The sequence below is a fragment of the Sphaeramia orbicularis genome, chromosome 16, assembly GCF_902148855.1.
Source record: "Sphaeramia orbicularis chromosome 16, fSphaOr1.1, whole genome shotgun sequence".
NCBI lineage: Eukaryota > Metazoa > Chordata > Actinopteri > Kurtiformes > Apogonidae > Sphaeramia > Sphaeramia orbicularis.
This window is the reverse complement of record NC_043972.1, coordinates 35,485,200-35,513,194: the sequence shown is the minus strand read 5'-3', so window position 1 is coordinate 35,513,194 and position 27,995 is coordinate 35,485,200. Positions and strand designations below refer to the sequence as shown.

The 27,995-nt window shown below is 36.7% G+C and overlaps 2 protein-coding genes across 3 annotated transcripts in view; both read right to left on the bottom strand.

Annotated features, from left to right (window-relative positions):
- Positions 1-4: 4 nt before the first annotated feature.
- On the bottom strand, positions 5-9,715 carry il6r (interleukin 6 receptor). The gene is made up of 10 exons (XM_030159003.1): positions 9,473-9,715; positions 6,611-7,204; positions 5,225-5,348; positions 2,968-3,140; positions 2,714-2,877; positions 2,453-2,600; positions 1,540-1,580; positions 1,401-1,449; positions 947-1,055; positions 5-820 (listed from the first exon to the last, which is right to left on the bottom strand). Exons 1-10 carry the CDS (start codon positions 9,552-9,554, stop codon positions 568-570), a joined length of 1,737 nt encoding a protein of 578 aa, XP_030014863.1. The 5' UTR covers positions 9,555-9,715; the 3' UTR covers positions 5-567.
- Positions 9,716-11,407: 1,692 nt separating this feature from the next.
- atp8b2 (ATPase phospholipid transporting 8B2) overlaps positions 11,408-27,995 on the bottom strand; it is a 37,057-nt gene continuing 20,469 nt past the window's right edge. For both annotated transcript variants that reach the window (XM_030159002.1, XM_030159000.1), the window contains 13 exons: positions 26,771-26,886; positions 24,659-24,823; positions 24,179-24,290; positions 23,569-23,674; positions 22,216-22,510; positions 21,687-21,870; positions 20,040-20,263; positions 19,848-19,931; positions 16,814-17,059; positions 16,547-16,685; positions 15,567-15,697; positions 14,065-14,664; positions 11,408-12,772 (listed from right to left, as the gene is read on the bottom strand). In XM_030159002.1, coding sequence (XP_030014862.1) covers positions 12,674-12,772; positions 14,065-14,664; positions 15,567-15,697; positions 16,547-16,685; positions 16,814-17,059; positions 19,848-19,931; positions 20,040-20,263; positions 21,687-21,870; positions 22,216-22,510; positions 23,569-23,674; positions 24,179-24,290; positions 24,659-24,823; positions 26,771-26,886 — 2,501 coding nt within the window. In that variant the 3' untranslated portion in view covers positions 11,408-12,673. The remainder of the gene's footprint in view (positions 12,773-14,064; positions 14,665-15,566; positions 15,698-16,546; positions 16,686-16,813; positions 17,060-19,847; positions 19,932-20,039; positions 20,264-21,686; positions 21,871-22,215; positions 22,511-23,568; positions 23,675-24,178; positions 24,291-24,658; positions 24,824-26,770; positions 26,887-27,995) is intronic.

Below are 27,995 nucleotides of genomic sequence, written 5' to 3'. Positions count from 1 at the left end.
TTTGTGAGCCCTTTCGAACCTTGGTAAAAAAAAAAAAATAAATAAATAAATACAAAAACTGGAAGTGAGAGAGGTATGCAGTCTATTTCAGCAAAATTATATACAAACAGTGAGTCCAAAACACTTAGATCATTGTTTAAGACAGAAATATAAAAGAGAGCACTTTCACAACTACTTCATCAGCAACACAACACATTTTTGAGGTATTTTTAAGTTTGAGATACATTAGAGACTTTAATACCCCCATTTCCCCATTTTCATTCAAATTTAAACAGTTCAATTCCAGTGACCTGAAATAAAAAACAAAGGTAACCAGCAAAGTGCCAGAGGTTAAAGAAAAAAAAGCTTCAGTTACCAATACCGACACCAGAGTTCAGAGTTAAATAAAGGCCTTTTTTCAAGGAACATGCAATAGGTTAACCACTTACAGCATTTCTATAGCAATGGAAATAAACTTAGATTATACAAACTGTTCCTGACTGTGCCATTTTCCACTGGCCCTCAAACAACACAATAACAAAAATAGCATTGCATTCACTGGTGTTTAGCTTCTTCACCTTTGCATCATCATTCTCTCAGGACCAAGAAATAACTTGTGTTATTGAAGTTCATGGTTTCTGTCATTTGTTTCATTCTGTTTTCTTCCCCGTTTTCTTCTTGCACATCATTTGATGGCTGTTCTGTGTTATGTGGAGGGGCAAAGGTCATCAAAGCCTGGCCTTCAGGTGCTGCTGGGGCTGAGGGATGAGTCTGTGATGAGTCTCTGAACTGAGAGATAATATTTAGACTCTGGAGTTTGGACATAAATCGGTTCCTGTGGCTGAAATGGATAAATGGATAAATGGATTCAATATCGCAATGAAGAAGATGAACAACTTGTTCACTGATATAGGCATTTGTTTACTTTGCACTTTAAACAAAAAAGCTGCACCAGACATGACATTACCTGAATATGTATGTGGCCAGTATGCCAAGAAACACAAGAGTCAATGCAGTAGAGATCCATAGGATGTGAAGTGACACAGTGTTTGATGACTCTGTCTCAGATACAGAGTCTATGGAAAGAGAGGAAGAGGCTGGAATGAATCCTAATAAAACAGAATAAAATACCTGCACGTTTTTGTTTTATTGTAACTGAATGTGTGTGTGTGTGTGTGTGTGTGTGTGTGTGTGTGTGTGTGTGTGTTTGTATGTGATAAGGGTGTTGAGCCATGCTTCCTGTGGCTTGTTTCGTTGTTGAGCCTGAGTTATTATGATGACATGGCTTCCTGTTCAAACCCATTGGGGCTTGGGGGATTTTCAGCTAAAACAACGACTTTGAGTTCTCCTTCTCACACTTCAACAAACTTATCTATATATGTCATATAATCTGAATATTTATTAGGTGTCTGCTGTCTTACTATCAGGACTGTCTTCTTCACCAGAGCCGTCATCATCCAGATCTGTAAACTGCAAATTAAAAACAACATAAATCTTTTCATGACCCTTTGTAGATGGAACAACACTATACTGTAAGCTGAAAAACACTGAGACTCTTACTGGTGTCTTCAACAGATCTTCATTCATGTCTTCCTTCATGGCTGAGAAAAGACACAATTAAGAAACACATTAGGAAAGGAAACCTTTGGAAAGAAATTGAAATCTATGTACATTATGTTACAATTCAAACATAATTTTGATTAAAGTACATAATTCATTAAAGGGGTCAAATTTTTCCAAACCCACTTTAATTAGTCTTAGGTACATTTATTTGTGTATTTGGACCCTAACAGTTCAAAAAAGTTTGAATTTGAACCATCCAGGTGCTGCAAAGTTATCTTTATATTCATTTTGACAAAAATTGAGTGAATTTCTACAATTCATTTTAATTCCTGCTTAATTTTTCACATCTATCACTAGTTATTTTATGACATTTGCACATATAAGGTCAAGACGTCCGATGAACATTTCTCCGAGTACGACATAATTGTTTGTCAGCAGCAGCAGTCCATACTGAAAATATGTCCAAACTTTGAGCTACCTTCAAACTACCTAAAATGTTCAGTTGTTGGATGTATTAACGAGCACAAGTGGCTGAATGGGACAGAAACACGGTCAACAACCTGGAGGGGGTGGGGCTTGAAGTGGCTCATTTGCATTTAAAGGGCCAGTGCTCAAAACGACCTTTCCGGTGTCATTACTCAGAAATAGGGTTGAAGATGGACCTGTGGAGTTTAATTAATGAAGAATTCAGACCCAAACCTAGTATTTACAGTTTATGTAGACCACTGGGAAATGTTTTAAAATGCATAATTCCATTTAAAAAAGCAAAATATCCCTCCTTTAAGGTGAGAGGACATTAGTTGTCATTGTGGAGTGGAACAGTCTGCAGACTAGATGTTAATCCATATATATGGTTGTATAAGCATATTCAAACACTATATCCATTGTTTCCTACAGTATTATCCTTTACCTTTCCAGGTGCTTCCATACACAGGTTTACTCCATTCGCTCCAGTAACCATCATATTCTTCTTTCGTCCTGACTTGTATCTCGTTCTCAAATTCAGTCATTGCGTCTGTGATGCTGTGAATGTTGTGCCAGTCATTGATCAGCTTTCTCTGCTCAGAAAAACAAACACGTAGTTACATACAGTCAACATCTGCATGGCCACAAATTGCAAAAAAAAAAAAAAATCACACATTTCTATAGTGTCTGTACTCTGAACCCATACCTGAAAAAAGGTGGAATTGGAGGGTTTGTATTTGATCTCATATATGAGTTTATAATATCTGTCTTGATACTTCCAGGAGCTTGGAGGCTCCCAGGTGACTATCAGTGTCCTGTTGTGTCCCACCACCTCTTGAACGGACACATTGGACGGAGGATCCGGCTTCACTGAGACACAAGGAAGAAATGCAAATGACAGATTAAGAGTGTTTAATATTTCTGTATGTCACATTTAAGACACACTAGCTTGGACCTTACAAATTTCCAGAGGTGTGAAGTACAGCAGGTCACTGGTGGCATTCCCCGTGATGCCTGTAACACAGAGGTACGCTCTGTGATAGGTTCTCATCTCGTCCTCGTTGTGGTCCAGAGCGCACCAGCAGCGAGACTGCTGAGCGGAGCATGGCACAGGAAGAAAGGTATCGGATAAGCTGAAGGAAGGACATGAAGAAAGAAACAGTTACTCAAGTACCCTCTAATAACCATAAGATTATTGTTCATTTGCACAACAGCATTTATCCAAGTGTTTCATATTTTGTTTGCATTAATTGTCCTTAAATATTCATCCCCAGTGCTGTCAGACTGCACAACACAACAGTGTAACCCTGTCCTATATGTGTCCCATCTCTACTGTCTGACTTTTTGCAGTTCTTCTCTGTTATATATATGTATATAGCAAGGTTATAATAATTTAGAATTTTTCATTATAGTTTAGTTTTATTTAGTTTTGACTCAGTAGGTTTTTATTAGTTTTTAGAGCAGGTTTGCTAGTTTTTTATTAGTTTTCATTTGTTCTAAATGCTTAGTTTTAGTTTAATTTTAGTTTTTCATATCTTTTATCTTAATCACTGTTGTATTCCCATAAATCCCATACAGGACTCTGCTGCTTTCTCTCAACTTTTGTCTTCATGTTGCCAGGTAGAGTGGGGACGAGAAGTGACGGACCGTCAAGTGTTGTATGGTGCCACCAGCTAAAATTGCTTGAGTGAAATAAATCGATTTCATATCAATCCGACATTGACAAAGACGAAAATGATTATTTTTCCATAATTTTTATATGTTTTAGTCAGTTTTGTAAACACACGATGCAGTTTCAGTTAGTTATTGTTTTTTCTTTTAATTATAGTTTTTATTTATTTCAGTTAATGAAAAGGTTTTTTTTTAATTCTAGTTGTCATCATTTCATCAGTTTTCGTTAATGATAATAATCTTGGTATATAGTTGATATGTTTTTTTAAATTAATAATTATCATTTTTTATTTTATTTTGTTTTTGCACTATCTTGTTTTTTTGCACTATCATTATGCATGTACACTTTTTTTTTTTTTTTGCATTTTATTCTGTTGCTGCCTTGACTGTTGAATCTCCCTGTTGTGGGCTCAATAAAGTCTAATATAATGTAATGTAATGTAAACTAATCTAAAGGGGCTGTATATTTCTAGTTTTAAATATTAAAAAATTACCAAAATGATCATTACAGTGTTTAAAATTAATAGCCATGGAGTAAGAGCAAAGATGAACTGAATTTTCATTGCGATGCCCCAGTGGATTTATGTGACCACTAGAGGGAGTAGTGAGTCACCATGATGAGTAAAACACCACGCGATAAGATGTGATGAGAACCACATAAGAAACAACTTTAAGAGTCATAGAAAGAATCAAAGTGACCAAAGGTAGAAGCACTGCTGTCGTGTTCACCACTGGACACAGGTCGAAATGAAAACAATGGAGTTACTGTTGTTGTTGAGGCTGAAATGGCAGCGTTGCTTCTACTCAGGTGAGTTTGATTATGAGGCTTATGAAGGTATAAAGTTATTATGGGATGCTGTTATCTTTTGTTTAGTTGCTGATCCACAGTTCAGAGTAAAGTTGTTTGTACAATTACAAACAGAACTTTAGTGCAGTTATTAACAAAACAAACTATACAGAAACCAGAGGTGATTTCAGATTTATCATGGCTGTTTTCAGAGCTAAGCCAACAGAGTTATAATGTAAACTACTGGAGGACACAGCACATGACATTTATAAGACACAATGTTATTTTAACTCACTATCAGTTTTTGTTTGAAGAAGAAAACTTAATGATACCATAATACAGATATGTGTAAAAAATGATCTTTATACTTTATTCAGTGGTTGATACAGTGTGTGGACACGTACTGTTGATTCATTGGTAGTTTTGGGCGCCTTTAGTGTTTTCTAGTACAAGACTTTCTCCTGCTGTTGAGAATTTGGAGTAACAATACTACATATAAACCCTTTAATGCTTTTATTATTATGTCATTTTTACCCCCTTTGTTAAACTCAGTTACCCCCTAGGGTTTATTGTTATTATGAATGTCATTATCACCACTTTTTCTTTTAAATTCTTGGCTAAATACAAAGGTCTGAATACAACCAGAGATTAAATTAAGGTTGAATGAATGAATGAAATATATGTAAATACACATCATACTTATAGGGTGACATTAGAATTTTCATATTATTCAGTTACAGGATCAGTTTCAGTCTTTACCTTTTCCTGAGTAAGAGATAACAGCTGGTTCCTTTCGTCAGGAGCTTCTGAGGCGTCCACTCACAGCGAATCTTCCTGCTGGGTGACGTTTTGTAACAGTTCAAATGTGGATTCTCAGGAGGATCTGACAGACAGAGTGGACATCCAATCATACAACATTATTTTATTATTCAGTTTGTCAGTCACAAACATGCACTAAAGTTATGTAATGTAAAAATAACATAGTAAGTTGTAAATATTCAACTGCAACAGGCTGATTTCACTATTGGATATCACTTACCTCTATGTGTAGATAAATTGTTCGCTTTCCTGTTTGTATTATCTTAAATTACATAGTTCTAATATCACTGCTGCACTACTGTAATCCCCCTCCTCCCCCTCCTCCCCCTCCTCCTCAGTGTTTTAAAATCCGAACAGCGTTGACTAATAACACAGTTTTGTTGCAGCTAAAATGTATCATCTCAGTCTAATGACATGTACAGCACAGTTCTGTTAAGCTTTGCAATACATTTACATATGTCCTTTCTTTTTTAAATTATTATTATATCTTCTTTCATATTTCATATATTGTTTCATTCATTTTTTTTTAATCATTTTTGCACAGCAGCAGATTGTGTTAGGTGTCCTGCCTTTTAAATACACTATATGGATGTGTCATTGTTAACTGGGGGCTGAGCTATAAAGCAATGATGACAAATGTCATAATTTTATTATTTAATAATCTATTGCAATATGCATCTTTACTTTATCCTTAGTATTAATTTTGGTCATATTCATCTAAAATACTGACAAAATGATTCAGAGTTTTGTTTTTACTTAATTTTACTCAGTGACAAAGATTTTAATTTTCATTTTTCTAGTTGTTTTAAATGCCTTTACTCTAGATTTCTGAAATATTTGTCCCATTCTGACAATAAATAATTATTTTTAAAACATTAGTAACTATCTGATTTATTCAGCTCTCAGTCAGACAGAAAAATCATCATTCTTACTCAGAATATTGTGACAGCTATTGACAGCTACTGATCATGATAATATTTAAAGTTTGCACCAGAAAGGATGTTAAATGAGCTGTAGGTGTGATATGTGTTTGTTGTATTATTATTATTATTATTATTATTATTATTATTACATTTTATTTTAGGCTTAGAATTTTTATTTTCTAAAAAAACAAAATGTATAATACATGTAATTCAAAGTGAAAACATTTATTTTTGCCCCACACCCCTCCATGCAGATGAACACTTCTACATTAAATCTTCTGTGTAGGTTTGCGTGTCTTTTTCTAGAACAAAAGTAACAACATATTTAGAATTTACTTGAAATTTCTTGGGTGTGTGAAGGTATTTCTACATCTTACCACCTCATCATCCACTTCTCACTTACCTGCAACGGTCACTTTAACAGAGAACCTGACTTTGCCTCTGTGATGGCAGGTGTATCTCCCAGAATCCTCCAGGCTCACAGAGTCCAGAGTTAGTGCAGCCCCTTTTCCAACCATCCTCCCATTCTGCTTCCACTCAGGCTTTGACTTTACACCCCTTGTTACCCTGCTGACACCTTCCCACTCATCTTCCTCATAGTCATCATCATAGTCCATGTCTTCAGCCTCGTGGTCAGGTTTAACACTTGGTGGACTGCTCACACTGGTGGACTGGACTGTTTGAGTATTAGGGGATGTGGATTCTGTAAATCGAAGGCTTTGCTTTTCTTCTGTCACATGACCAGCTTGTGTTTCAGCAGGTGGAGTGAGGTATCCATGGCTTACACCGTTCCCTGTAACGTGTCTGTCTGATCTCACTGAAACTGTTGCATGGCCCAGACTATTTGCTGGAGTTGTGGCCAAAGACCCCACCTTTGTGTTGCTGTTTGGGATGTTTTTGGCCACGTTGACCTTTACTCCGTCCACACTCACATGGCCACTGCAGGTCAGAACCAATTTACTGCCTGGAAGTAAAGCCAGTACACCAGGGGGAGGGTCTACACAGGAGAGCAAAACAAAAACCACTACGCAATGAAACTCTGAGAAATGTAAAATTAACATATGAGTATTGGCTGCAGTCAATCAAGTACAACACAGGCAGGGTGCAACGTTCCATAACCAAAAAAACCAACTCCTCTTAAACTTCCTCTTCTGATGTGTCTCTCTCATCTACTGTTTCTTTATCTATCATCACTTCTACTATCTATATCATCTGTCACTTATTCTAATTCTAATATTATTTATACAAAGTAAATATGGTCCTTACTTGTTAAACTGCACTGGTCTTAAGTCACTCTGTTAACTTACACTTCTTATCTGCAGCTGATCACTTTTTTCTGCTTATCCGGGATGTCATGGCACATTCTTTATTAGACCAATTCTTATCATCATACTGTAGGTTCCAAAATAAAACAATCCATAGTTGTTTTTTTTTGTAAGTTTCCAACACAATACCAATTAAAGCATTTGTGAGTAAAGTTCTCTATATTTAAAGGTGTCTCTACTTAATAAATGTGGTAACTATAGCATTTTGATGCTGAGAGTTTGGTCTGTGTTCCCTACATCAATCCACTGACCTACTGCATGATGTTAAGACTAACTGAACATATGAGTAAATCAAACATGAGAAACTGAAGTGACTCACTTTTACTAGAACCATTTCATATCTGTACATTATTCTAAATTTCAGATCCCACGTTTCTTTCACTTGTAAATTATACCATTCAAGTGTTATAATGATGTTTTTTTTTTTCCCACTGGATGCATTAGTTTACAATGTGACACTTTCAGTAGCTTTAATGTGGCTGATACTGTTAAGATTTAACTGTACATTTACATTTCAGATTTGTAGTTAATCTGTCATGGGTGGCAACACTCCCTCAATATGATTCATAGCTTTTCCCATGTGAATTATTCCCAAAATTGTCACAATGTTAATACTTAAAATGCAGCACTGTTAAAGACAAAGACAAATCAAACCCAGTTTAGGTGGACACCAGGCTAAATTCATTTAGGAAAATGATCATAAACTTTAATTTCTTTAAGCACTTTCTCTGGTGAAAAAGATTAATATCTGTCTATCTGCTATCCTCTCCAGTTTGGAACAACAAACAAACCCTTTCAAAAAAAAAATCACGTTGGTATATTACAATATTTAAAAAAAAAAAAAAAAATACAGAGCTTTTAATGTGAAACTCAACAAAGTCAATGACAAAATAATGTATTTTAAAAAACTTGTTTGTATAAAACAAATAGAAGTTAACTTTGTTGTATTGTGTTTATAGACTGACTGTAAAAGAGTCCTGCAGTCATTTATTTTATTTCATCCTCTAAGTCAAAGGTGTCAAACATCCGGCCCGCCATAGGGTCCAGTCTGGCCCTAGGGATGAATTTGTGAAATGCAAAATAGATATTAAGACATTAACAATCATTTTAGCTCAGGTTCCACATGCAGACCAATTTAATCTCCAGTGGGTCAGACCAGTAAAATACTATCATAATAATCTATAAATACTCACAACTCCACATTTTTGTCTTTGTAAATGAAAATATTTTCATGTATTTACACTAAAACAAAGTATAATTTCACAAAAAATGGGAATAACCTGAACAAACGTGAAGAACCTGAAATGTCTTAAGAAAAAAAAAAAAATAGTGCAATTTTAACAATATTCTGCCTGATACTAAATGTTTTGTGTATTTGTAGATCCACTGTGATCTGTACGTTATAATGTACATGTGGAAATGACAAACTGAAGCAGAATATTGCAAAAAAAAAAAAAAAAATTACACTTATACTTTCAGTTTGTTCAAGTTACACCCATTGTTTGAAAGGACAGTTTGTAGATGTCAACATTTTCATTGTTTAATTTGACTTTTTTGTGTTTAAATTATAGAGAAAAGTTTGGAGTTGACAATATTCATATATTATTATGTTACAATTTTACTGGTTCGGCCCACTTCAGATCAAATGTAGCTGAATGTGGCCCCTGAACTAAAATGAGTTTGACACCCCTGCTCTAAGTCTGAATAAAATAAAGTATAATAAAATAAAATCTATCTATCTATTTATCTATCTATCTATCTATCTATCTATCTATCTATCTATCTATCTATCTATCTATCTATCTATCTATCTATCTATCTATCTATCTATCTATCTATCTATCTATCTATCTATCTATCTATCTATCTATCTATCTATCTATCTATCTATCTTTTTAACCTGTAAAAAGTCTTTCTAAAGTGTTTCGGACACAGTTCACCTTTTCTGGGGCAGGTTCCGTCGATCACTCCTCGGACCTGTGGGACGCACAGGACGCACAGCAGCGGGAGAAAAACCCGCATTTTTCCGCCTAAAATCGCCAACTCCTGCGGTTCTACAGAGTCCTCACACCATCACGTCCAGACCTCGCAGACTCCTTCAGACTCTGACAACTTTTCCCAGGCAGACGGACAGTCCTCCTCCGCAGACAGGGCTGTTTTCGTCTGTTTGCTGCGGTGTTCTGTCCATCAGACCTGTTATTGTGAAATCCCAGGTCTCTTCCCCTTGTTCAACGCCGTTAAACAAGGAAATCCTCTACAGCGTCAAAATAAACCCCCATAAATGCAGAATTTGTGTCTCCTATTAGAATTTACCATCTAAAGTAAGAAAATGCTTTAAAATGTGTGCATTATAGTGCATTCTCATCACCGTTTTCATATTGTTCTCGTCTTTTATTCAGACTAAAAGGTCTTCAATTTGCACTTTATTTACTATTTATCCTCCTGAGACCCAGTAAGTAAAAGTTTTTTGTTTGTTTGTTTGTTTTTTACATTACATAATTGCCTTAATTGGAAACCGTATAATTCCACAGTTTTTCAAATAATGTTGTTTTTTTTTTTTTTTAATTAAATGTCCTTTGCAGTAGACAGTTTTTTGTTTTTGTTTTGTTTTTTTTACCCTTTCATGAGAACCATAATTGAGATTTTTTTCCCTGAGTGTTTTTATTCCTCTTTAGGCATGAAAAAAACAAACAATGCAATTGAAATTTTTTTATGAACTTATTTTTCACGGAATTACAAAAATGTCCACTCAGCTGGACACCAAGCTTTTCATTTTTGAAGAAAAAAAACAAACAAAACATGTATTTAAAACCCATCATCAGAAAATGAGATACTGTGCAAAAACTATGAAATAAAAACATTTTTCATGCAGCTAACCTGATGTTTTCTCACATTTTAACATACTCTAATACTAGTTATTACTAACTTCATGCAAATAATATGCAAAAAGACAGTAATGGTATGAACTGCTGTGTAGGGGATGGTGCATAAGCATCCACTGTGTGCTGAAATGCAACTAAAGCAACAAAACCCATGAATATACAAGAGAACAGCTGTGGAATATCTGTCCACTGTAGTGACCACTATGCATGAAAGGGTTAAGATAAAGCTATGAAACTCTTGTCCACTACAGAGGACAAAAATGCATTGCTGGGTCTCAGGAGGTTATTGAAACCAGCATGTGGTTAAATATGACAAAAATTAACAAGAAACTTAACCCATAAAGACCCAAACATACACCAGCAACCAAAAGCATCTGCTAATCTAAAATGTTTAATACCTGTTGATCCACTAATCCTATCAATACATGTAAATAACTGGTGTAAAATACAGTTTGTCATCTTTTTATAGTCATCAGATATAATCCATTTGGACTTTTAGAGTCTCCGAGGTGAACATGGAACCACCGTCATCTTCTACAACAATGATTCACCAAGAAAACCCAGGGACTTTGATCAATGACAGTAGTTGTAGACACTTGGCTTATGTTCAGTTAATGATATATTTTACTGATAAAAACACTTTTTCTTCAGTTTTCTCTGTTTTGGATATAATGATCCTCAACTTTAATCTGGGCTTTTAGGGATATCTATGATCAGTAAATTAAAGATAGGAAAATTGGTGATTTTCACGTAAAAAATGCAAAATACAAAGCATAGCATTGGAATAAATGATGACAAATCAGAAATATTAACAATAGAGATAAAAAATTAATTTGGGAACTGTCACAAAAGTAGCACTATGTCTTTATGGGTTAAAACATACAGTATTTCCTTTTCACTTCACTTTACCCACATTCACTCCTCACATTACATTTGCTGGAAACACACTTGAGCAATAACATTTCCATGGACACAGTGAGGCTGTTTCTCATAAAAGAGACAAGTTTATTAATCACCATTGAAGACCTCACCTCACACATGTCAAACACTGTAAGGTACTTTTTCTTTTTGGGCCATGTTTTTGCAGATCATGACATTGTGTTGCATTTACAGGGTCAGATCTCAGGTCATGCTTATTCCCTCTGGTTTCAGTCTTTATATTTTTCTTGTTCTATCCAAGAGCATTTTGTGAAAATTATTATGTGTTTTGCTATTTCAGTAAAGCAAAGCCTAATGACACTTGAAGAACCAGAAAGACCAATGTTTTGGAAATATTAAGGCATGATTATCCCAGAACATCTTATCTTCATTCTTGAGCAAAACAAAAAAGTGACACCACTTTATTGAGGTGCAGCTACAGCGTAATATATATGAATGAGTACAGATATTCACACACAAAGTGACAACAGGTACAACTAAGGATTCAACAAACTGCCTTCAATAAGCCAGTGGCAGTTTGTCTTTTTGTTCATGTTTCACTGTGGTGCTACAATACTGGACATCAGTGGTACGGGCTCTTGTTGGGAAAGCACTGACAACTGGCCGTTATAAACACATCAATATGATGCACCCAAAGGAAAAGAAAACAGTGTAGCAAAAAGAAAAAGAAAACAAACCAGAGAGAGAAAAGGGGCACAAGATAGTCGTGCTGGGCTCTGTAAATTAAAGAACCGTTCTCACTGAGAACTAGAATGAACATACCTAAAGGCCCAAGTGTATCATTTTTTGTCATCAAAAACAAGAACATGTACAGCTGATAATGCCTCCACCTCACTGACCGACAATGTCATCATTCTGATATCCACACATTTTGTGATTTCGCTGTGAGGCTAATAGGAAAATGACTGGTGGGCACAATCTGTTGTACCTTCTTACAAGAAACTATACGTTATCCTGCCATCTGTTTCTGCACCTACTGCTGCCCTTCATTTATGATGTTATATCACTCATAAATTAACACAGTCATCATATGTTGAGGGAAAAATGATCTCGACATTACATTTTAATTTGAAGTCAGAGAGGGCTGTGTCACCATGATGTGTCACTTCCTCATATGACTAAGATTTAAAAGATTTATTTTAACACGTGTCAGTCAGGAAACAGAAAATCTCAGAGAGAAGAGCACTGTGGGAAGCATTTTTAGAGTTGGCCCTTGAACTTTTGTCCTCCATTGGTCTCAGTAATGCTTCCCATATTTGTGTGCAATAATTTAAAGGCCAGTGACGATCGGACAAACGTCTTCCATTCAGTCTGGTATTTTCACTCCACGTGGCTGGCTTCCTTGGTTGAACAGGGTGGGCTTGGGCTGCTGGATGCAGTGGTTCGAGCTGTGATACCCTTCCAACCAAAGAGAGCTTCCTGGAGAGGAAGGAGAAACACACTTTTAGTAGGATCCTAACATCCAGGACACACACTTTTAGGTGTACCTGTGTGTGACGGCTGTCTTACTCTTACATGCATTAGTGTGGAGCTGTTACTGTCATCCTTACCTTCTGACATTGACACCTATGATGTAAAGGCTTCTTTAACATGTCCTGTTTAAACTAAATATAAATGACATTTCCATTGATCTAAAATCACATTGTTGCATGTTATCAAAGGTAAGATAAACTCATTTCAGTTCAGGGGCCAAATTCAGCCAAATTTAGTCTGAAGTGGGCCGGACCAGTAAAATAATAACATCATTATATATAAATAATGTCAACTCCAAACTTTCCTTACATGATGAAAATGTTTACATCTATAAACTATTTTCTAAAACAATGTGAATAACATGAATAATCTAAAATTTCTTAAGAAAAATAAGTGCAATTTTAACAATATTCTGCTTCCGTTTATCATTTATACATGTTCATTACAACTTACACAACACAGTGGATCTACAAATACACAAAACATTAAGTAACAGGCAGAATATTGTTAAAATTACCCTTCTCTTAAGACATTTCAGGTGGTTCACATTTGTTTAGGCTATTTACGTTTTTTATGATTTGATAGGTTTTTTTTTTTTAGTATAAATACAAGACAATTACATGAAAATGTTTACCTTTACAAAGAGAAATATTTGGAGTTGTGAGTAATTATAGATTATTATGTTAATATTTTACTGGTCTGTACGTGGAACCTAACATTTTTGCGAATATCTTAAATGTAATTTTTGCATTTCATAAATTCATCCCACAGGCCAGATTGGAACCTTTGGCGGGCTGCATTTGGCCCCTGCATGTTTGACACCCCTGCTTTACATGATGCCAACAGTGGTATTTATCAATACTATTATAGTTTTGAAATGGTCAGATCGAAGAATGCATGACTTCAGTCGTTTACAAAACCATTATTCATAGATGTACTATGTTCTATTACTTAGTATTACTATTACTTCCATACTTATATTACATATTAATTACTTATATTTATTGCTATTACGACTACTATTACAGGCTTCTATTAATATTATCGCTTTATTATAATTATTATTAGTTCTGTTATTATACAACTATATATTATATACTATATATTGAGCATAATATTACAACATAATTATATATTTATTATGATTTATTCATATTACTACTTTATTATTAATTTCTACTATTACTTCTAATGTGCAATTTTCAGGTTTTCACTACTACTAAAATGAAGTAACCCACCTGCACAGTCCCCAGAGTGAGTGTCCAACCTCCAGGTGAGTCCCCCCCATGCGCTCTCACTGCGGCGGGGGTGAGGATGCTGGCGCTGTGGGCATGAGCTGGACCTGGAGGTGTGGCTGCTTCTGAAGCAGGTGCTGGAGTTGCTGGGGTTTCAGAGGGAACAGTCTGTGTAGTTTGGGCTGGTGCTGTGTCTGTTTCCTCCTCAATGGGGGTGTCTTGTGACCCACCCAGGACAGAGGAGGAGTTTGAAAGTGGTGGAACTGACCCAGAGACACAACTGGGTGCTGGGCTGCACTCCCCCGAGGCGCTGGGAGGAGTGTGAGTGTGAGTGTGTTTCTTCCTGCGCAGCGTGTCGATCCAGCTGGAACTGTGTTTGGATGCAAATGTGGCCAAGGCCAAAGATGAGAGCCGCATGTTCTTCCCTGAGGTGATGAGCTCCCCAAATCCCTCCTGGTGGGCAAAGGCATAGCCTGACCTCCTGGAACCGCTGCGAGCACCCAGACGACCCTCTGACAGGCTGCCCACTCCACGCCAGGCACCTCCCACGTTCCGACCAACCATCTTTCTCTTCTTCTGCCGCACTAGCTGTGTATAACGCACCTGACAGTAGAAGAAAGGGGGAGGTGTTAAGAAAGAGAAGGTGTTAAACTAAATACCTGTGGTCAAAATTAAAGCTGAAGAATTAAAGGAACATTTAATTAGGTGCATCGAAAATGTGGTATAACAACACAAGTGTGAAACTAGTCAAGGAATCCTTGGATATTATGGGCAGTGTGTTTGATGTTTGATACTGTTGTCACGTCTCTGTGATGAAGCTGATTAGCTTAGCTCATTACAAAGACTGTAAGAGTAAAAAGGCTAGCTGGGCTCTATACCTACAGAATCTGCTCTCATTTACACTAATCACCATTTTTCAGTTACTTCATCTGAAAATCTCTTTCAGTACATAAGTGACTTAGAAAACAGGATAGGTGCCATCATAGAAAGTCAATCAACCTGTATGGGTAAAATTACTAGAGTGCTCTTTTGAGGTGATTAACTGAATTTTCCATTTGATGGCTATTCTGACTGTACATTTACCACCTGCACATTTTGTTTTTAACAGACTTTGTGGTAACAGAGCCTTCTGCACATGCATATGGGTAAAAATAAAAATACACTACAACAACCAACCGGACTTTCACCATTTTTCAATACCTCTGAAAATTCTTTTGTACTAAAATTTTAACCATCTCCTGTTAATTGTGGCTTTTGAAAGTACAAACACACCCAGACACAAAACCTGCACATGTACTAGAAGTAATTTGAGTCATTAGGGTTCAATGTTAGAGTCAATATTTGCAGGGTGGTCAGAGTGCACTAGGGTAGTAACGGTAAGCTCTAACTCTTTACCAAACACAGCTGACGTTACAGGAGCAGAGATCTGCTGAGAAATGTGATGTTAACACGTGTTGCAATAAGGCAGAAAAACACATCAGTGTAAGACACTTGTTTTTCCTTACCGTGTCTGAGAGCTGAGGTTTGAGGTCTAGCTTGAGGAAGCGGAATGCCAAAACTGGAACTATGCATATTGCTGTTGCAAGTGCAATAGTCAACCACACAACCGGCTGCAATAATGTGCTCTGAGCACTACCTGTACTCAAAAACACACATGTACGCAAACACTTATTTATCTGTGTAAAGCATCCAACAGCATATGCACATGTTAAATGTGATGCACACAAATGAGTTAACCCTGAAAGACCTAAACACCTGCTGCTGACCATGAGCATCTACTGATCTAAAATGAGTAATAATTTCTGAACCACTAATCCTATTAATACATGTAAAAATTCAGGTAAATTTCAGTTTCTTAGGTTTTCAGCAGCATCAGATATGACATTCAGAGGCTCAGTAGTGAATATGGAAACATTCCTTTTATGCAACATTGATTTGCCAATAAAACCCATTTAGTTTGACACATGACAGTAGTTGTAGATGCTTGTTAATGTGTTCAGTTAGATTTGGCTAAAAGTGTCACTTTTGCTTCAGAATTCTCTGTTCGGATATAATGACCTTTGAATTTACTCTGAGTTTTTATGATCACCTACATCATCAGTGAATTAAACACAGCTACATACCTAATTTTCATAGAAAAATGCAATGTATAATGTGTAATAAACAGTTATAACTCATTTTCTGTCACCACAAAAGCACTTCTAGGTCTTTAAGGGTTAAAAGACACAATAATCCTCCACAGCACACATTTGGAGCTTACTGTCCAGACTGTACTTTTATATTTCTGTTATAGTTTCTCTCTGTTAATACAGACTTAGTGTAATTATCTTTCCTGTGTCTCAAATTTCAAGTATCCTCAATCTTTAAGGGATAGTAAAACTAGCAAATATTGAGTCTTTGTCTTGAACTATTTATGTTGACATCGGTAACAAACCAGATCTGATCACACAGCCATAAACAGATAAACACGGAGTAGGGAACCGACCTACGAAATGGAACTGATTGGGAAAGATCCTGAAGAGCGTCTGACTGTGTAGAGCAAACATGATGGTGAAGTAGGAGCCTAGTGAACCCCACACAAACACATGATTGATAATTGTCCAGAAGCCAGTGTCAAGGGCGATCTACAGTCACATAAGCACAGGGAGGGAAAACAGAGGGGTACGTTTAGTACATGGTAGTAGAACAGTCAGGTAAAAATAGAAGCTGACAGCTGGTAGGAGAACTAACACCCCCATCTGGCCTGACTCACCTGTACACTGACCACAATGACTAAGGAGGTTGCCGTGGTGACAGCGAATGTCTGGTAGTCAGCGAGAGGCTCTCCGGTGCTCTGGGTGGCATTAGACAGCACGGCATATGGGACAAAAAACAGCACCACAGATGTGTAGATGCCCTGGGTGATGCAGATGAAGAACTCTCTCTTGTTGAAGAGCAGGTTGAGCTGACCGGGCTCGTAAAGTTTAGGATACTCCAGACTCCTTTGGTCAGGAACATCCTGCAGCAAAAGTGGAGAATAAGAAGTTGTTTCAGCAAAAACAACAACCCCCCCCCCCCCCCCCCCCCAAAAAGAAAAAAAAAAAAAAACCACAGCTTTCTTAAATAGATGTTATGAGTAATGAAAAAAGTGTCAGGGAATCAATTATGGAATGGAAATTTTCCACTATGAGGTCTGTGTACTTTATAAAATATGTGTAATATAATGTGACAGTAATCCATTAGTTTCTGAAAGCAAATGGGTACATATGTAATTTAACACAGTTGAACAGTTACTGTAGAGAAAGTTGATAATCTCAGGGGTTCAGATTCAGGTTTCTTTATTAGTATCTATATTAGGTCAGTTGATTTTGCAGTACAGAAGAAAGGCGTCCACTCATACAAATACACGTGTATTACAGGAACTGGTTAATTGTTTTCAGCAGCACTGAGTTATTTTATTTAAAAGACTGATGAGTTCTGGAATAAAGCTGTTCTTGTACCTTTTTGTTTTACATTTTGGAACAGTTAATCTCTGACCAGATGGAAGAAGCTGAAAAAGGCTGTTTAAAGGATATGTTTGATCATTTATAATTCTGTCATCTGGTCGCTACAGCTGTTTGGTGTACAGCTGGAATCAGCTTACTCGCACATTCAACAATCTGGTTCAGAGAGTAAAGAAATAGTCCTGAATCATGATATTATGCAAAATATAGACTTTATTCAGTTCAACAGTGATAAACTCCTCTAAGATCTTTAGATAATAACTTCACATATCATATTATTGTTATGTAAATCCTCTACCATGTGGTGACCCAATAAAAACTGTTTGGCCACCCATTTTGGAGTTCTAACCCCAAATTTGGGAAAGCGGCAATGTTTTCCTTGTGAAATTACAGTTACTTTAACTTTATACTTCATAGTTTTAAGACTCGGGAGGAGCCTAAATGAGTTTCACAGATTAAAATTTCACAATTTATTTCATGAGTAAATTACGATTTGACACCAAAAAGCATCAATTTGCATAGTTAATTAATCTAAAAACTTTTTCACAGTTTATGTATGATATGCTATAGAATGATACTTGTGGATGGGTTTATGATTTACATGTATGAATTTTCACTTAATTTATCTATTGGGGAATGCATGGCTGTTATTCATTTCTTGGTAATTGTGTATCATTTATTTTCTTCCAGACATTTTATAAAAGTGGAAACGGGAGATGATGGAGCGTCAGGATTCGCCTTCATTCATTAAAATCATACTCTGACTTTAAAGCATGTGTTAGGGAAATATTCAAAATGTAAAGAAACATAATATGGTACATTACCACTGTGGATATTGTATGTATAAAAATATACTAAATAACATTCAAAAAGCGAATATACTGTATAGTTACATTTAAAATCATAACATGATTAACATGGTATTATGTATTAAAACCATGTTAATCTTGATTTAAGTGCTAATAAAATGCATTAACCATTTTACTCCGTGTATTAGACTAGGGGTTCCCAGAGTGAAAGTCACCAGAAGAGGTTTTCAGAAACCTCTTGATGTGATTCCTGAGGTGGTTATGACTGAATAAGGGCAGTATTGTTGCACCTGTACTCTGAAGGAAGGATATTGATATTGTGAGGTTCAAGCTGCGTTGGTTGTGCTTTTACTTTGAAAGTGCAAAGGTTTCATTAATTTACTATAGTAAATTTCACTTTACTTGGATATTAAAAACTACATAGTTAATGGGGGTAAAAATAATATGGGTGTGAAACCAACACGCTGTGTGCTATACCAAATTTACCCACGTAGTGCACATGTGCGAAAACACTGGAAGTACAATAATAATACAGGGATAAAAATTGTACATGACACCGCACCTTTCTGGGGTAATCAGAAGATCAGTGAGTGAAGGGATGTTTTTTTCTACACTGAGTAGGCCTATTTATTGAATGACTAGGACAGAAACTGGCCAACCCCGGGACCCCCCAGATGACACACTGCCACATCAAGAGATCAATTTCACAGGAAACACTGGTGTCATTGCAGGACTTTTTTTAATGTTTCAGTCACTTTGGGGATAGTGGGGGTCATCAGTCTCTGGCACCATTAGTTTTGGGGGTCGCGAGTTTAAAAGCTCGGGAACCCCTGTATTATTATATATTTATTAGACTCTGAGATCTGCGCCTGTCTCTGTATCGTTTTGTGAAGGGATTATGTGTAGGAAGGACCATGTCGCCTGAACATGTCTGTCTGCTTAAGGGGAGTTATAGAGGACTGAGTAGCTTTGAAGTCTATGGAGAATTATAGAACACACACAAGACATATGTGGATGTGTGCAATGAGTGGGCCTTTAACAGGGACAGAGCTGATATTACCTGCAACAGAAATGCTGGTGTAGTGGGTGTTCAGGGGTTATTTTGACCTGGGTGACAAATCAAGTGTCAAAAACTACTGATAAGGGGTACTATCTTTGAAGTTGTTCAGAGTTGAGAAATACAAGTCTGAAAAGGCCAAAAAGGGAGGTCCCTTTTTGGCAGGTTCCCTTTTTGGCAGGTTCTGAAATTCAGATTTGGTAGCGATGTCATTCCTAGTGTTTTCTTTCTGCAGGTCAGTATTTAATCAAATCTTCTTTTTGACTGATTTTTTTTCAGATACCCTACACTTTTTAAATTTTCAAGTTCTTCAAGTTTCAAGTCCTTTTTGACACTTCATTGAAGATTTCCAGAGAATTTTAAGTCCACCACATATATTGTGATGCCACATTTGCAGCCTTCCCTACGTGTTCGATTCATATATGAATGTGAACAGACCTGGTCAAATATCCCCATGGCCAGCACAGGGAGAGAGGTGTAGACAATGTTGTAGAGTGTGATGAAGTACTGATCATACACCGTCTATAAGTGAGAGAAGACACACAAACACACACCGAGTAAAAACCATGACTGAGATTTTCTAACCAGAGTCTTAATGTTGGGTTGCATCCACGTCTTCTACTTTCAGACCTGAGCAGAGAAACCACAGAAGAAGCCGAACCAAAAGTGCACCATGGTGAAGGCAAAGTTCTTGTAGAAGAAGTAGCAGAGGAAGCGACACATCCGCAGGTAGGACCAGCGGCCGTGCACCAGCAGGAGGCGCTGCAGAAAGCGGAACTGGGAGAAGGAGTAGTCACTAGCCAGCACCGCCTGGATGCCCTCCTGACCTGAGATACCAACCCCAATATGAGCACCTGGAGAAGAGCAGGACCCAGGGGGGAAAAGACAGAGGGTCCAGTAAGATAAAGATGAATTAGTGGGGGAAACAGGATTTATGTTTCAGGCTTTCTTTTCTTTTTTTTTCTTTATATGAAACAAGAACTCAAAAAAAACCCCAAAAAAAAACAATATGGACAAAAAAAACCTATGTTGAAACGGCTTATGAACTGGGTAAAATTTCCAGGAATAAGCCAATGTCAAGCAAGTCAAGTCACAAGTGTCAGTGTCCCAACAGAAGACTTTCATAACTGATTAAAGAATCACTATAAACTAATTTTAATAGATTCCCTAGCCTACAAACACTAATGGTACAAATGACACAGTGTATGATGCCTTCCTGTTTGTAAAATAACACACTTGCAAAATGCAAAATGACATGACAAATGTAGACTTAATATGTATGATATAGTCAGATCCTACATCCCATGGTGCCCAATGGTAACATATAGTAATGCTTTATAAATGACTGCAACCTTCAGGTTCATCAGATGTGACGAATCTGTTTGACTGTTTTGTAATCCTCCTTTAATCCTGGTACTTTGTACCCCATCAGATGTTTGCACTGTAGTTCTGAATGTTAACTGTGAATAAATTCATTTTTTTACAATAATCCATCAAGTGCAGTGTTTCAAATGTGAATGAGTTATTAATGTTCATACTGTGGGTGTATTTTTGACATTTTCTGGAAGATCAAAAGTTGTTCCTTCTAATGGCTTATAACTCAATTCACAGTAAAATATGACAATGTTACAATGTTTAAAGAATAAAGATAAGAATAAAGATCTTTTTAGTACTATCAATAAAACTGATGCATCTAAAACAAAGAAAAAAGAGATGGATGAAGAGTGAGTCACAGGATGTGAAGCAGTTCCACCTATCACCACTGTTTGTAATGTTTGTCTGATTTTTACTTGCCTAAGTCTTCTACATTTTTACTTAGATGAGGAAGCATGTGCATGTAAACATGATGTAAATATGCAGAAAAATAACCCCAGTGATGCAACACTTACTACCTGTATGCTTAGAGGAAAACAAAAGGACTGTGCCTTAATCATTCCTTATCAGTGAATCATAGTGTCATAAATGTGCCATTTCTTGCTAAAATATTTAATATCTATATATTTTTAATATTTTGTTGTGCAAAGCAAATCAGCGTCTAGGTATCACACCTGTGGGAACCCAGCTTTAACATGGTGAAGACATCACTGTGCAACACGTTTCCACACAGTCACTGACACCATTACTAACACTGAACTTTTTGCACAGCCATACTTCTGCTCAGAATTTCCACTTACACTACTTCTCTGTTTCCTTCAACTATAATCCAGTTACACTTCCTCCTTTCCTCTCTGCCATTCTTCACATATTGAGTCTTCCTCCTCTGCTCACTCAACTCACTCTTGATCATGCTAACGTCGTTAGCTCCATCTCCTACAGCCAGAGTGACGGCCTTCTTGTGTTTCTTGATGAGCTCCACCACCTGAGCCTTCTGCAGTGGGGTGACTCTGCAGCAGATAACAGCTTTACATGCACATGCTGTGGACACAAACTCTCCCTCCATGTCTGCTTCCAGGGCATGGGCCTGTTAGAGGGAGAAAAAAGAGAAGGTGCTTCAAAGCTATAGCCAGGGAAGAAAAATAGTTTACCACAAAGAAGAACCTATATATTGTAACACATCATTATATTATTTTTGGCAAGTTGAACTTCTCATAGATCCCATAGTTTTTTCCTTCATCGTTAGCCTCAGAGCATATTTGTCAAAGTCATATTTTTTGGACAAATTGTGATATTTGTATAAAATGAAGCAGCAGTGTTAGGAGAGTGAAGTTATGCACATATTGTAATTTGGCCAAAACTATGACTTAGGCCATTATGCTATGAGGCTAACGATATGTTGTAACGTATGGGAGCAGAATTTCATTCATACCAGACTGTGGCCATTGATTACAAGGGCAAATTCTCCAGAAATGTTGTCCATGAGGTTGGAAGGAGGCGAAGGAGAAGCAGGAGGAGGAGAAGCAGGAGGTGGTGGAGGAGGAGGATGAGGAGGAGGAGGGGGGCACCGCAGCTTTTTCCCTCCTCCCTCAACATCTGGATCATCTTCCTCTTGTCCTTCTCTGAAACCGTTCCCCATAAAACAGGCCTCCCCCCACCCTTCCATTCCCTCCACTTTCTCTCCTTCTCTTGTTCGTGATGACTCAATCATCCTTTCTCTTGCCATCCTGCAGAGGAAAACAAACTTCATATTATCACAACATGTCAGTGCTACATTTAGACATCAGCAGGGATGAAAGAAGAAAACAGGTACAGCTGAGCAAAAGAACGAAAGAATAAAACATCAAAACAAGCAGCAAAAATGAAAAAGCAGTGACTGGGATACGTTTGTTCAGTTAGATGTAAACTCAAAACCATTTCAACCCTTAAACCTTTCTATTGTTGGAAATTCTACACCATTTAATGACTGCAACTGTACTGTGACAAATTTGGGCTTTTTAGACATTAATGTTAATGTTTAAAGAAATAACTGAATTTAATCTTTATTTGGATTCACAAAAGCTTAAGCAAAAAAACTAACAATGTACATTTTCTACAAACTAACTACATCAGCTGTGAATCTTCCCCTTGTAAAATGGAAAATGTGCAAAAAATCAAGTATTTTCCCATGATATTTTCACATTCGTTTACTGAAGGGGAAGTTTCTCTGTACTCACTGAAACTCTTCATTTAAGTGGCTCACACAAGGCTTGCATGCAACTTTTTGTTCACTACTAAGAACTCAAATATGTAAACCATATCACTGATTATACAATAAAAAGGGATAGTTTATTAATTTGGACCAGACAGGGTTTAAGAGGATATTCAAGAGTATCAATAATGTGAACTCCATTCTCATTGCAATTTTATCTGTATTTTTGCTGTTTGTTATGATATCACTTATTTCACCAAGGTGCTCTTTCAGAAAATGATTTAATTTCCGAGTAAAATAAATGACAACAAATACACAAGGACATGAGAGAGTGATTGAATGGAAGTAACTGAGACTGTTTTGAGGAGATGTGCACTGTGTATTTATTTATTTAATAATTAAGTCAAAGCTTAAGTAATAGTGGCGCTTATAACCTGATTCTAACCACACCGTCTCCCCCTAATCATGCAGTTTAGTTTCTTTCTAATCTGTACCTTCAAGTCTCTAAGTAATAATGAGTGAAGGTTCTATGACATAAAGAGACAGAGGCAGGGGGAAAGATGTAGCAGCAGATGTCCAGACCAAAAGACTGACCTGAGCTCCTGCCGTACACTCTGAACCGTGTGTCCACTTATGATAAACACCTCAGTCATGTCGTCTGTCAGCATCTTACAGGAGTAACCTATGTTGACAGCTGTTTCTGTGTGAGACAGAGGGAGTGTGTTACTGCAGATGCAAGACAGAAACAACCTGGGCTGCATCAAAATCTCAGACAAATCTAAAGTTGACATTTTGATTATCTTCACTAGACAGACAGACAGACAGACAGACAGACAGACAGACAGACAGATACATAGATACATAGATAGATGAGTAAAAAGACATCCAACACTGAAAATATTATGATTTTAACACTTAGTGATTGGTAACAAAAGTGTAAAATGAATTCTACTGAAACAAACTGTGTCCTTTTGCATACATTTCTACATGCTTACACTGGAAGTTGTGAACTTCTGCAAACATGTAATTAGCATGTGGACCTTTAATGTCCATCTGTGGTCATAATGTCTGCACGTTGTTGATGACTAGCTCTTATGATTTACTTATTGTCAGTAGTGTGCAAACAAACACGTAACAGAGCTTCTGCCATCTCTATAAAACATCCTCTGTATATAGATAAGTCCTCAAAGTGTGAACATCTCACCCTGTTTGTCTCCAGTGAGAACCCAGATCTTGATATTTGCCAGAGACAGGATGGCGATGGTTTCTGGGACACCTTCTTGCAGTTTGTCCTCTATGGCTGTGGCACCCAGGAGCTATAAACACAGGAAAAGCTCCATATTATACAACATATTTAAATCTACAATAAAGACTGCTTAAGCTACTTTTATAATATGACTCCACAGCCTTGATTTAAGATTAAGTTTTTAGACTCTTGCAACTCTTGGATTGGAAAATGTTGCTCAGCTATATTAAAAAGAGAAATTCCCTTTCTTGAACAAAATTTGACTAATGCCTCTAAATAGCTCCAAGTTCCCATTTTGTGGAGCCATTTTAATTTTGTTTGAGGAAGGCATCAGGATATGCAAAAATGTATGTGACAAACTGTTCACACAAACCCACAAACTCACTCTGGAAGAACACAGCAAATAAAAACCACAAACACACACGTCTTGTCACTGACCATCATGTCTTGTTCAATCTCCTCATAAGCAGCAGCTAACCGGTCCTCTCTGCAGTCGGTGGCTTTGTCAGCGCAGCGGTGACTCTCTGACCACGCCTCCCACTCGTCCTCAGACAGGTCCCTGTAGGCCAGGGCCAGGGTCCGCAGTCCATCGGCTGCATACTCCTACAACCACACATATGCACACTGATATGTAAAAACACTTATGATATGCACACAGAATGAAAAGTCCAGATTTATGATATGGACAAACATGTTCAGACACATTGAATTCAGGTGTTTCTTTTCTGACAATGATAAATCTCATAATATAGTTTTATACTGTGATAAATATCATTGCATTGCGTTGCATTGGTTAGTTTTGTTTGTTATCTTTGTTTCCAAAATGCCTCAGAGATGGTTTTTACTTAATTTCTCTCAACACTGACTTTATTTTTTTAAATATTAATGTTTATAAATTATTTGGACAAAAATATCATGGCTACAGCTCGTAAGATGTCCTGTTCATGCTAAGTTGAGATATAAACATCAATATTTCCTTAAAGTTTAAAAGACATTTTTCTTCTAAAGTGAGATGTGAAGAAAGCAAATGGTTAGTTGGGTTAGAAAATTATTATTTACAATCAGAGCACAAAAAAATATTTTAGAAATTTAGAGGTAGAACATTTAAAGTCACAGACATGGATAAAAAAAAAAATCAACGTTGAGAGAAATTAAGTAAAAACCATCTCTGAGACATTTTGGAAGCAAAAATAATAATTTAAACCAAAATAACCAATGTAATGCAATTATATTTATCACAATACGAGATTATATTATGACATTTGTCATTATTGTGTCATAGCCCAGACCCGTTGGAAAACAAACACCTGAATTCAACGTGTCCCAATACTTTTGTCTATGTAGTGTATATCCATGTATGGCTCACTGGCTATGGTTATATGTACACTTATCTCTGTTAAGCCTGAACCATTAAATCACTGACAGAAAAGTCCAGTTCTTTGAAACTGGAGCCTTTACTGGTCCTTCTGAACCCAAACATTTTTCTTCCAAATATAAATGCTCATATATTATTATGTTTGAACAAACAAAAACATAATGTAACACAAACATGTCTAACAAATTGGTAATTCCTTTTCAAAACTGGCAAAGTTCTGCCTCCTTACTTATTAATGACAATCTTGTAGTGACATTGGAAAGGCCTCTGGTGAACAAATTCCTCCCCCTTGGTGGATTATCCGTGTATTGCATGTATTTAATTGTATACATCAGGTTTTTCAAGAAAAAAAAAAAATTACACTGATCATGTAGAGGGCTTCAAAACTCATGTAATCATGTATTGAATATGATACGCTTGGTGTTACAGGGTTATATTCCAGTGTTATTCCAAATATGACAATATTCTGAATTTGGCAGGTGTCGTATAAACAGTATATTCCACTTGGATATTTTGAAGTAGACCTTTTTTTTAAATAAAATACTTCCCTATGTAGACATGTGAGATATGCCAATTTTAGAAGGATATAGTACAACACCTTTGGAAAATGAATGTAATTTCTGCATTTTACTGCCGATTACAGCACATGGCCCCTGTGTATGCTCAGCTCTAGTAAAGACAGAGAACTTGTCTAGTACAGATGAATGCTTTATAGAAAAATCCAATTTCTGGTCAGAAGGAGAAACACATTTACTTTTAAACATTATGGCAGAAGAGTTCAACAGGTTTATGTATATGAGCAAATATGGAAACGCTGACCTTTTCCATAAGGTGTTTGAGGGAACAAAAGAAGGAGGCTGAGTTCACACAGCGGAACATCTGCCACCACTGGAGTACGTTGAAAAATACTTTATTTTTAAAGGGGTATGCACCACTGTACGTAAACAAAAATATTAGACAAATATGCATTTTTATTGGCCATGTAAAGTGCTTACTCAGAATATTGTCTTTTTCTGAAATTAGAGAGAAAATAAAACAATATATATTTAAATTTAGTCATTGCCTCGGTAATGTGTCCAGAAAAATAGGACAGCGAGCCACATTTTATGACACTAGGTGGCAGTAAAGTCCAGGTAGTATCTTAAAATGTGCTTGAATTAAGTGTGTTTACTCACATTGAGGTGGTCTGAGGTGATGTTCATCAGTTCCTGGTTACAGGGGTGGAGCCTTTCCAGGAGCACAGTGTCAGCTCCTTTACAGTACAGACGGATCCTTCCCTCGGGGCTACGTACTGAAAAAGAAAAACAATGAAAACAAATAGAAGATATCAACATAACCCTTCAATTAACCTTTAACCCATAAAGACCCAGACATCCACTGTCTACCAAAATCATCTACTGATATAAACTGCTTAATCCTTGTTGATCCACTAATCCACGTAAATAATTGGTGTAAAATCCAGTTTGTCAACTTTTCATGGTCATCAGATATGACCCATTTGGACATTCAGAGGCTCCATAGTGAACATGGAAACACCATCATCTTCTACAACATTGATCCATCAGTAAAACAAATGGAGTTTGATCAATGACAGTGGATGGACACACTGGGTTTATGTTCAATTAATGATAGATTTTGCTGAAAAAGTCACTTTCACTTCAGTTTTCTCTAGTTTTGATATAATAACCTTCAACTTTACTCTGAGCTTTTATGAACATCTATGATTAGCAAATTAAATGTGGGAAAATAATTGATTTCACTGAAAAAAACCCCACAAAATACAGAACATAATATTACAATAAACGGTGATAAATCACTTAAGGACAGGTAAATATGGAAAAAAATTAATTTGGGAACTGCCACAAATGTCCCACTGGGTCCTCACGGGTTAAATAACAATGCCATTCCTTCATACACAGTGTCCAAACACTGACTTGACATTTTTCTTTTTGCAATAAATAGAGGCAATTTAAGAATAGATGGAAATAAAATACATTTTGATCAAATTAAGTTGCCACCTCTCCTTTCCAACGTGATTAATAAATGTTCCTCACATCTTAAGGAACTTGTGCTGGGAACTGGACTGAACATGATTTTCTTCAAGGTACACGCAAAACTAAATATTCTCAAGACAAGGAAACTGATAACCTATTTTACAAAGCATACTAAATAAAATGGCTTGTTGCATGGCTGAAAGTTGGAGTTGAGAAGTTAGAGGAACCTGATATCACAGAGAGGCTGTTGGGAATTAGAGGCCTGTACAAATGAAAAATGTCAGTCATTAACTCTTCAACTGGTGGCCTAAGGTCTTGTTACTTGACCCACATGTATTGGAGGAAGCAGAGACAGAGAGAAAGATCTAATTAAGTTTGTTTGAAAAGTGTAGCTAATGGATGATTT

What these genes read in the sequence shown, in the direction of transcription:
- il6r (XM_030159003.1), bottom strand. Translation starts at nt 9,554, where the DNA reads ATGCGGGTTTTTCTCCCGCTGCTGTGCGTCCTGTGCGTCCCACAGGTC. An exon ending in GTATGGAAGCACCTGGAAAG is followed by an intron (nt 1,581 to 2,452) that starts GTAAAGGATAAT and finishes GTCTTTTCTCAG; the next exon opens with CCATGAAGGAAGACATGAAT. An exon ending in AAGATCTGTTGAAGACACCA is followed by an intron (nt 1,450 to 1,539) that starts GTAAGAGTCTCA and finishes TTTAATTTGCAG; the next exon opens with TTTACAGATCTGGATGATGA.